The 11802-nt window shown below is 38.7% G+C and overlaps 1 protein-coding gene across 4 annotated transcripts in view; it reads right to left on the reverse strand.

Annotated features, from left to right (window-relative positions):
* Window positions 1-11591, reverse strand: part of LOC101789043 (uncharacterized) — a 133505-nt gene extending 121914 nt beyond the window's left edge. For 2 of the 4 annotated variants that reach the window (XR_010047173.1, XR_010047172.1), the window contains exon 1: window positions 10840-11383. Coding sequence is in view for 2 of the 4 variants with exons in the window: in XM_063247919.1 (XP_063103989.1) it covers window positions 10840-11079; window positions 11390-11505 (356 nt within the window). In the remaining 2 variants the exon portion in view is untranslated. The other 2 variants (XM_063247919.1, XM_063247920.1) reach the window with 2 other exon arrangements.
* Between the last annotated feature and the right edge of the window lie 211 nt (window positions 11592-11802).

Below are 11802 nucleotides of genomic sequence, written 5' to 3' on the forward strand. Positions count from 1 at the left end.
GACAGATGAACTAGGTAAAAGAGCTATGCAAAGATGATGTCATATCTAACCTCTCATACAAATCCTTCCGGCAGCCCCACAGTGGGCCCCATGACAACATGGCCCTCATCAGCTTCTCTAGCTTTTGTTTTTCATTACTTTCCTGATACCACACTACTGAATTTACCTCTTCCATTCCATAGAATAATAAAGTGGTTATGGACTAAGGCACACTGGATTTAAGTGTCAGTCATGGTAAGTTCTAAGGTCTACTACCATGTTTAAATACATAATTCATCTCTGTTTAGAACTCCTGAAAGTTGGAACCAAATCTGTATAAATCAGCACATTTTTATACAATGAATTTCATTCAGTATATGAGTGAAAATTGTGCTTCCTTTTACTTACAGAGAAACCAAGGGAAAAGGAGACAGCAACTACCACAACAAAACCAGGGGCTCTTTTATAGTCCTGGAGAAGGCTATTTCTGTACCCAAATGAAAGACAGCATAGTGCAAAGAAGTGCACTGAACTTCTTGGCGCTGATTTAGGTCATTACTGTTCTTAAGGAGGACTACTTGGGGAGGGCAGAGTGTGCTCAGTAGCCTGCTTTTACTCTGAGCTCTTACTTAAACAAGGACTCTTCTGGTACTCAAGAAAGAACAAAAATGTGGTCTAATTCCTGTAAGAGAAGATCTGAGGAAAAACTGGGCAGATCATTCGGCCCTCATCAAACAATCTGTAAGATTGAGAGGGTCCTCTAAGCCCAGGCTCTTAAACGGGACCAACGCTTGCAGGGATTTGGCAATAACCAATCATAGGAAGCATATACAAGGGGCTGACACCAAACAATACACTCAGGGCAAGGGATTCATTTCAGAAAGAGGGTTCTTAATGTATATATTTTGAATGACAGATACCATGGTAAATATTACAACTTAAAAAGTGAATATAACTTTCTAGATTGATAAGAACATATACTTAAAATACAGTGCCAAAAGTACTATGTGAAGACGAGAATGTAGCTATTGGTTAGAGAACGCTTCATATAGGTGATAAAGGCCCACAAGAGTTTTTAGAACTATTTAAGAGTTTATTAAAACCAGAAGGAAAATAATTAGAAGCATTCCCAGTAGAGGAAATTGCATCTGGAGACACAGCTGTACAGGGAACAAGGTAAATCGGCAAGTACTCATCTTAATTGCCAATTTGTCTGGATTAAGAGGCACCTAAAATAACAGTGAGTGTGTGTGTGACAGTGTTTCAGAGGGTGACATGAGGAACAGAAAACCGAGGGGGGAGACCTGCCCTCTACATGGCAGCACCCCGAATAAGGTAGGGATTTGAATGGAATAAAAAAGGAATATGCACAAAGACACACCTGCTCTCTTTCTCCGCTCCTCAGTGCAATGAGGTGGACAGCTGTGCTCAGCCACAGCCTTCTCCAATGAAGTTCTATCCTGCGATTGGCCTAAGAGCAATGCCGCCAGCTAACCATGGACTGAAATTTCTGAAACTTTAGGCCAAAATAAATCCTCTTTTTAAGTTCTCTCAGTGACAGAAATATGACCAACACAACATGAAATTATACATGAGAAGAATAAAAAGTACCTAAGCCTAATGCCTGAACTATAAAAGATACAGGGCATCGGCATGAGATTAGGACAGAGTAAAACCAAGTTTCGGCTGTAAAAAAATTACACATACAATATATAAAGGAGCTCAAGTTGTGTATTACTGATAAAGAGATCCCACTATGGTCGCAGCTATGAAGAGCAATTCCCCAGTACAGTATATGGGACCATACCAGTCTACAGTAACCAACCTACAAGTATTTGTCCAATAACTGGACAGGGACACAGGGCACAGGCATCAAGGAACAAACAGTGGGGCAGGACCAGAGGCTGAGATGCTTGAAAACACTGTCGTAGGGCAAGCTGCCACACTTTCATACTTTCTGGATTCCCCCTCTACTGAGTGTTGTGATCTCTTTAAGTGTCTGCAAGCCCTATGGATTAGAAACATACCAATTCTTCAAAGCTTCCTCACCTAAAATTACTTATCAGTAAAGATTCTCCTGCTTCCCAGGCATTATGAGTTTTCTCTCCCTTAATAACCTACATACTGCGCATTTCCCCTTGGTAGTTATTTCATACATATACTCCTACCTAGACAAAACTACTTCCTTAAGGACACTACAGATTCTCTGAAGCCGGTGGCTTTGTCTTTTGTCTTCGCTCAATGTCCCGGGGTTGATACACATGCACACTCTCCTAAGAGTTCTAGGTTGCAATCTCTCCATTCTGATAGTTTGTAATGGCCAAACAGTAAAAAGTACCAATACCTTATGCTTTTTAATCCCAAACAATTACATTTTAAATTCCATTTTAATTAGAAAATTACATGTATTCTACTGCACAAAACCTTTGCAGGGAATTCTGGGTCACTCCCCTTGACTGAATCTGTAAACTGGAATCCTCCAGTCATTCAAGTATCAGTTAGTTAATTATTCTTTGATTATATACATTTACAAGTCCAGATTTATTTGCTATGTAATACTTTAGTGGTCTTGGGAGATCACCCACTCTCTCATCTGTCTCAATGTGCACTATATTGGCATTCATTAAATAATTATTTTATTTGAATGCATTTCCTGTCTTCATTTCATTTAACTCAAAATGATGTTGAAAAATAATGACCTAGAAAGAACATATGTCAATAAACTAACACTTTTGACTGAACTGCTTTATCAAAGATCCAGACCAGGACAAATTTAAAATAAAATGAAATAAAGAAAATAATGTAATTGCAGTTCTAAATGATATAGTAATTAGTTTATAACAAGTCCTTGGAGATGGAATTTTATATATTGAAATTTTTAAACTGCTATACATTTTAAGTATTCTTATTTGTGCAAATTAGACGATAAATTATTTTTAACATGGACTCAAAGTAACATAACATTATTAAAATTAGAACTTTGACACACCTTTCTGAATAACCAATGGGTCATAGATGAAATTTTAAAAATTTAGTCAGTTTCTACAATTAAACAGTAATTCCAATACAACATACTGGAAATTATGGGATGCAATGAAAGCATTCCTAGAAGGGAAGTTGACAGCAGTGAATGCCCACATCAGAAAACCAGAATGAGTTCAAAAGAAAACAATGAAAATAAAAGTTTTGGTAAACAAAGGGACAAAGGGTTAAAGGGAGTTGAGTGGAATGGGAAAAAAGAAGCTAAATATATCATACTCAGGTACAAATTCCCTATGATGAATATTTATATATATAAAATGTAACAATAAAATAAAAATTAAAAGTAATAAAATCAGAATTATGTAAGAGCATGTTGGTACGTGAATACTGAATAAAATAATTGTAAATTAATAAATTAAGAGATAGAATTATGTATAATTTTCTAAGGTTTTAGTTTTACACAATCATTATCATCTATGAAATGTATAGAAATACACGCAAAATGCTGTGGTTACATGGCTGACTAAAAGCCACTCAAGAAAAACACCTGCTCCTTTCATTGCCTATTTCAACAATCACACTTTAGGAAAAGTTATTTATGAAGCTTTGCCTAATCTTTCTAATCTCATGTCATCATCCCATATCCCTCCAACTAATCAAGAACTGGAAGCAGACATTGTCTGTTTACATGTATTCAATCAATGCTCAATTTAACTACCTGACCTTCCACAGCTCAGAGTCCTCATCTTGCTGAGCACAGTCCTCAAGTTTAAAAACCTACCCTCATATAAATCTAATCTCCTCTCATCATACATGATCTCACTATATCCTTCCAGAAATCAGTCCATTAATCTGTCATTTTAATTCCAGTACTGGTAGTTGTACCAAATTAACCATCTTAAAAGACCTTTTTTTTTTTTTTCACCTTGGTTTTTGGTCTTACCGAATGAAGCTCACTTGTTCATACAAAATTAACAGCAACTACCAACTCTACGGAGAAAAAATGTCTTTGTTTTGATTGTAACATCAAGAAATCTAATATCATTTTTACCTCGTTTTATTATTTTCTCATTAGTAAATTTAAAACATGTGAACTTTATATCTGATATCGAATTTTCACTGTGCAAAATTAATCAGAAATACAGCAAAAAAGGATGATATGATTTTTGCCTCTGAACAAAACTACACATTTCATCTTTATATTTTTATCAAACTAAGAAAATCTAAATACAATGTCAATATTAGAAATAATTACAAACGTTTCTTAAGGTACTGTTTAATATCCTTGCCTTCCTATTATATAGATATACATGTGGCTTAACATAAGCAGGTCACACCCCCAAAAGTTGTCTGGGCTGCCTTTTAAAAAAGGATGGAGGCTTCCATTGCAAGGTGTCAGGTATCCTCTTCCCAGACAAATGACTGATGTGGCCAAAACCCAGAACCGTGCCAACCTTGGGGTCGCGCAGAGTGAGATCACCTTTGCAACCCCACCTGTGAGCGTCCCCCAGTTTTGCCAACGCACGAGCTGGCCCACACTCCCAGTCGCCCTGCCCGGGGACCACTCACCTTGCTGGGCTCCGGTGTCCTCTACAGCAGGAGCAGGGTAAGTAAGAGCAGGAGGAACAGAGGCACAGAGAAGGAGGCCAAGGAGGAAGAGGAGGGCGAGGAGGAGGGGTTGGAGCTGGGACAGAGGGAGCTGGAGACAGGGAGAAGAGAGCTCCGTGGGCCTGACTCAGGGACACTGCGGGCAGGGCCCGGCTCTCAGCTTCACCCAGCTTGCCATCGCATTTTAAAATTTCATACATGAAATTTTAAACATTTCAGACAGCTTCTACAATTAAACAGTAATTCCAATACAACGTACTGGAAATTATGGGATGCAATGAAAGCATTCCTAGAAGGGAAGTTGACAGCAGTGAATGCCCACATCAGAAAACCAGAATGAGTTCAAAATAAACAACCCAGCGTTCAACCTTAAGCTTCTAGAAAAAGGTCAAGTAAAGTCCAAAGCTAGTAAGAAGGAGGAAATTACTAAGATCCGAGCATAAATCAATAAATGGACACTAAGAAAACAATAAATTAATAAATCAGAGTTGGTTCTTTAAAAAAATAGATAAAAACTGACAGACCCTTAGCCAATCTCATCAAAAAGACTCGAATCCATTCAATGAGAAATAAAAAAGGTGACACCAGCACAGATCCTAGAGAAATCCAGAAGATAAATCAATATCTACTTCAAGAACCTATATTCTAAAAAAAAAACTGTATTCTAATAAGATAGAAAACACAGAAGAAATGAACAAATTCCTAGATACATTCGAATTACCAAAGCTAAATCAAAAAGATACAAAGCTTCTAAATAAACCAATTTTAGTCAGTAAAATTGCAGATGTAATTAAAAACCTAGCAATAAAGAAAAGCTCAGGTCCTAATAGATTCACTGCTGAATTAGATAGGAAATTTAGAGATTTAATCCCACTACTCCTCCCACTCTTTAATGAAACTGAAAGAGAAGCAATAGTCCTAAACTCATTCCCAGAAGCAAGCATTACTCTGATACCAAAGCCAGAGAAGGATCCAAACTAAAAAATGCATTACAGGCCAATCTCCCCTACACAAGCAAAAATCCTTAGTAAAATACTGGCAAACAGAATGCAGCAGCAAATCATCAAGAATACACACATAATGAGCAATTAGGACTGATTCCAGGAATGCAGGGATGGTTCAATATACACAAATTAGTAAATGTAATATACCATATTACCAAGGACAAAAATCACATGATCATCTCAAATGGTCAGAAAAAGCTTTCCACAAAGTCCAATACCCATCCATGATAAAAACCCTACAGAAAACTGGGATATACAGTCTTTACCTCAATCTTTTTTTTCCTTATTTTTTCTTTACCTCAATCTTAGAAAACTCATCTATGACAAACCAACAGCTAACATTATATTAAATGGTCAAAAATTGAAAGCTTTCTCTCTAAAATCAGGAATAAGACAAAGATGTCTACTATCACCACTCTTATTCAATATAGTTCAGGAAGCATTAGCCAGAGCAAGTAAAAGAAGGAAATAAAAGAAGTAAGGATGGGAAAGGAAAAAGTTTAATTATCATTACTTGTACATGACATGATACTCTACATGAAAGATCCCAAAACCTCCACCAAAAGACTTCTAGATTTAATAACCAAATTCAATACCATAGATGGATACAAAGTCAACACTCCAAAGTCAGTACCATTCCTGTACACAAATAAACTCACTGAGAGCCCAATCAGGGAAAAAACCTTGCACAATAGCATCCTGTCAGGGATCCCTGTGTGAGCCCCCAATCTCTAGCCAGGTTTTATGGCACAGGGAAGGAAGAAAGAGCAAGGGACTAAATGGCAGTACACAAGGGATCCAGGATGACCAGTTGTTCATGAGGAACAAAAGGCCACAAGGCAGCCAGATCCTTGGCATTTACTGACTGAGGAATTATCACAGGACTCAGAGGTGATCTTCAACTACTGAGGAACTTGCCCTAGAGCCTCTCAGGCTCCTTAGTAGTCCTAGTCTGACTGGTTTTAGTCTTAATCTTAGCAGAGGTAGGAGAACAGCCCACTCCTAGTGAGATCATGGGAAATCTCAAAAGGCTGATAACAAAAATCCCAAGCCTCTGTTCATCCCTTAGGAAAACATATAAAGCTATCAATTGTGAATTGGTGGTCTCCAATCTCCAAAACAAAGTGCTGGTAGTTTTACATCCAAAAAAATTTAAAATATCCAGGATTCGATCTAAAGAAGCAAAAGAACTTTACACTGAAAACTATCGTACTCTCTGAAAGGAGATTGATAAGGATATCAGGAAATGAAGATATCCCTTGTTTATGGGTAGAAGACCCAATAGAGTGAAAATGGTCACACTCCCAAAATTACTATACAGATTTAATGATATCCAGTCAAATAGTATATCTCACAGAATTACAGAAAACATTCAACCTCACTGGGAACCAGAAAAGTGCTATAATACCAAACACATAATTCTCAGCAACAAAGGCAAGGCAGGAGGCATCAGAATCTCTGATATGAAATTATACCCGCAAAGCTACTGTGATAAAAGCACAATACTGGGGGGGGGAAACAGACTCAGTGTTCAACAGAACAAGTTAGAAGATGCAGACAATTCCTAATCAGCCACATCCTTATCTTTGACAAAGGGACTAAACATCTTCACTGGAAGGTATCCTCTTTAATAAATGGTGCTGGGAAAATTGGTTTTATACATGCCAAAGATTAAAACTAGACCTGTATCTTTCACCATGGACTAAACTAAAATCAAGGACTGGGGATTTAGTTCAGCAGCATAAGCCCCTGCCTTGCAAGCAGGCGGCCATGAGCTCAATCCCCAGTACCAATGAAATAAATAAACTAAAATCAAAAAAGGTCAAAGATTTATATATTAAAACAGAAAAATCTGCTTAAAGATAAAATTGGTAAAATTCTTGAAGACACTGGGGTAGACAAAGATTTTATGAACAAAACCCTAATCACATGGGAATATCACAAAGAATCTACATCTGAGATCTCATCATATGAAAAAAAAAAACCTGTTGCATAGCAAAAGAAAGCACCAACAGAGTAAAGAAACAACCCACAGTTTGGGAAAAAAAAATCTTGCTGGTTGTTCCTCAAAGGACTCACATCTAAAATATATAAAGAACTCAAAACAAATCAGAGCCACTCCAAATTTTAAAGACTCAATTTAAAAATAGGCACCTGAAATGAAGAGCGACTTCTCAGATGAAGGACAAACAGTAATTAAATGCAGAAAAAAAATGTTCAGCATCATTAGTCATTTGAGAGACACAAATGAAAACAATGCCAAGAGTCCATCTCATCCCAGAAAGAACGACTATCACCAAGACATTAAAGAATAACAAACGCTGTGGGGCTGTGGCAAAAAGACACCCTTTCCCACTGTTGGTGGGAGTGCAGACTGGGGGAGGCACTGTGGAAATCAGTATGGACAGTCCACGGAAAACAAAATGCAGGTTTATTTGACCCAGCTATTCTCCTTCTTGGTATCTTCCTGAAAGAATTTACAGGCACAATCATGGTAACAATGGCACAGTTTGGAACAGCTCAATCTTGAAAACAACCCAAATGCCCATTAACCAATGAACGATAAAGAAGATGTGGGGTTTTTTAAAAATAAAATGCATACTGTTCTTCCATTAAGAAAGGTAAGTTGAGGCACTTCTAGCTAAATGGATGCACCTTGAGATCACATTCTTAAGTGAAATAAACTGGACACACATGTTCAAATATTACATGGTTCTCTTAGTGTGGAAACCAAAAGTGTAAATAAAATCCAAAATGTGTAACAGATACTGGAAAAGTGGAAGAAGATGTTCAAATGAAAAGGCGAACAAAGGGTGGGGGGGAGAGAAGTGACAAGAAAACAATGGAAATAAAGTTTTGGTAAACAAGGGGACAGAGGCTTAAAGGGAGTTGGGTGGGACGGGGAAAAAAGAAGCAAAATATATCATACCCAGGTACAAATTCCCTATGATGAATGTTATATGTATCTAAAATGTAACAATAAAATAAAAATTAAAAGATAAAATCAGAATTATGTAAGATCGTGTAGGTATGTCAATACTGAATAAAAGAATAATTGTAAGTTGATAAATTAAGAGATAGAATTATGTATAATTTTCTAAGGTTTTAGTTTTACACAATCATTATCATCTATAAAATGTTTAGAAATACATGCAAAATGCTGTGGTTACATGGCTGACTAAAAGCTACTCAAGAAAAACACCTGCTCCTTTCATTTCCTATTTCAACAATCACACTTTAGGAAAAGTTATTTATGAAGCTTTTCCTAATCTTTCTAAGCTCATGTCATCATCCCATATCCCTCCAACCAATCAAGAACTGGAAGCAGACATTGTCTGTTTACATGTATTCAATCAATGCTCAATTTAACTATCTGACCTTCCACAGCTCAGAGTCCTCATCTTGCTGAGCACAGTCCTCAAGTTTTAAAAACCTACCCTCATATAAATCTAATCTCCTCTCATCATACATGATCTCACTATACCCTTCCAGTAATCAATCCATTAATCTGTCATCTTAATTCCAGTACTGGTAGTGTGTACCAAATTAACCACCTTCGAAACTTTTTTTTTTTTTCACCTTGGTTTTTGGTCCTATAGAATGAAGCTCACTTGTTCATACAAAATTAACAATCACCACCTCTACGGAGAAATAATGTCTTCGTTTTGATTGTAACATTGAGAAATCTAATTAATATCATTTTTACCTCTAGTTGTATAATTGTTTTCTCTTTAGTAAATTTCAAAAATGTGAACTTTATATCTGATAATTAGTACATATATGTGTACTTTTTCTAATTTTCACTGTGCAAAATTAATCAGAAATACAGCAAAAAAGGATATGATTTTTGCCTCTGAACAAAACTACATATTTTATCTTTATATTTTATCAAACTAAGAAAATCTAAATCTAAATCTAATTTTTATCTTTATATTTTATCAAACTAAGAAAATCTAAATCTAATGTCAATATTAGAAATAATTACAAATATTTCTTTGCTGATAGGAACTAAGTTCTTCACTTCTGACAGTCACAAATGCCATTCAAAAATTATTTCCCTAATCACCAGTAAGTAAAAGCATTATCTAATATTCTATAAACTTTTTCACCTATTAATTCCAAATATTATTGTGGAACTGACTTATTCTTTTTGAAGAATGAACCTCATTGGTTTCACAGATTTGTTTAATTAACAAACAAAAATCAATACCTTTCCACATTATAATAGGTATAAACAAATCGGTCTCAACGTGTTTTTAAAATTGATTTCTAGGTATGTCACCACAATCAAGTCATATTCTAACCCAGAAGGCAGGCATGCAATCTATGAAAAGTTAGGAAAACTGCATTCCTAAAATGAAGTAATCTAAACTCCTAGCCATAAATGTACAAGAGACATAAATTCAGTAACAGGTCAACTATCTTTTTAATATATTACATTAGTAAATATGCAATTAGCATAAGATTTTTAGAAAGATGTATAAAGAGGGTGTAGGGGCAATTACTTGTAAGCCCAGCTACCTAGGAGGTTGAAGCAGAAGGAACTGGAGGAAAGTCTGCTAACTTAACAAGAACCCTCTCAAAATCAAAATTAAAAGGGCTGAGAATGTAGTTAAATGGCAGAGAGCATTTACCCAGCTAGTATAAGGCTCTAGGTTTAATCTCAAGCACTAGAAAGTATGCATTTACAGGAAAAAAATTTTTTTCAAAACAAAAAAAACATTTTGAAGACTAATGTCAAATTTAGAACTCAAAAAATACACATTTAACCAAACCAAAACACTAATATTAAATACGTATAAAGTATGCAGAATCTATAAACTAGGAAGAAGAATGGTTAAAACGCATCACTGTTTGTGAATGGTCAACAAGTTTCCAAACCAATGATAAATTTAACAAATAAGAAAAATCACTGTCAGCAGAAATTCTGCTGAGGAACTTCAAAATAAGGCATTAAATAGAATGAAGGTAATATACTTTGTTCTAACTGTACACGGAATTAGTTAGAATGAACATCAAGGTAATATATTCTATTTTAAACTGATTTTGGTTAAAAAAGAAAAAAAAGGATGGAGGCTTCCATTGCTAGGTGTCAGGTATCCTCTTCCCAGACAAATGACTGGTCTGGCCAAAACCCAAAACCGTGCCAACCTGGGGGTCAGCAGGGCGAGACCACCTTTGCAACCCCACCCGCGAGCGTCCCCCAGGTTTGCCCACGCACGATCTGCCCCACACCTCCCCGGCGCCCTGCCCGGGGAACACTCACCTTGCTGGGCTCTGGTGTCCTCTAGCAGCAGGAGCAGGATAAGAACAGGAGGAACAGAGGCACGGAGGAGGAGGCCAAGGAGGAAGAGGAGGGCGTGGAGGAGGGGTTGGGGCCACGAGTGGAGGCGGGAGAGGGGGAGTGTGGCCCGGGCGGGGGCAGCGGGCCGGACTCGGGGTCACTGCGGGCAGCGCCCGGCTCTCAGCACCACCCGGCCTGCAATCGCGGCGGCCAGTAGTCCGCCTGCATAGGGCGGGCAGCCAGAGCCCAGCGCGCCCCGGGCCGAGGCACCCGGCGGGGGGGGGGGGGGGGAGAGAGAGAGAGAGAGAGAGAGAGAGAGAGTGAGGCAGCGCGCCTCGCTGTGTGCAGGGACCCCTCTGCCCTTCACCCCGCCTTCACTGCCTCCTCCTTCGCCCTTCCCTCCACCCCCGCCCCCAGAACCCAGGCGGGAGCACAGGGGAAGGAAGAGAAGGAAGCCGGTGTTCGGCTGCAGACTGGGGAACACGCCTCATGCACCGTGCTCCCGGGTTGAACCCCAGCCCGCCATGCTCACCCGCGGCCTTGACTGGCTGGCAGGCAAGCCAGCCGCCCATCCCTCGCCCGCTGGCCACGCCTCCTCGGCCAGTTTTGACCAATCCACACCCCACTTCGGGCTGTCTCCTTCTGCATCACCCAATCAGCAGGCTCTCTCCTTGGTTGACCCTTAGCTCACCGGTCCATTCCTTGAGTTTCAAGGCCCCTAATCTGCCTCCTCCAATTGCCTTCCGTCTTTGGCAACAAGAGAGCAAGCCAGCAAGCGAGAAGGGGGGGGGGAGAGGGAGAGACAGAGAGAGGGAGAGAGGGCGGGAGACACGGAGGGAGGGAGGGAGGTAGAGAGGGGGAGAGGGAGAGAGGGAGGTAGGAAGAGAGAGGGGAGGTAGAGAGAGAAGAAAGAAAGAAAGAAAAAAAGAAAGAAAGAAGAAAAAT

Source organism: Cavia porcellus, unplaced genomic scaffold (assembly GCF_034190915.1).
Source record: "Cavia porcellus strain 051 isolate PalLab524CR breed Dunkin Hartley unplaced genomic scaffold, mCavPor4.1 scaffold_5, whole genome shotgun sequence".
NCBI lineage: Eukaryota > Metazoa > Chordata > Mammalia > Rodentia > Caviidae > Cavia > Cavia porcellus.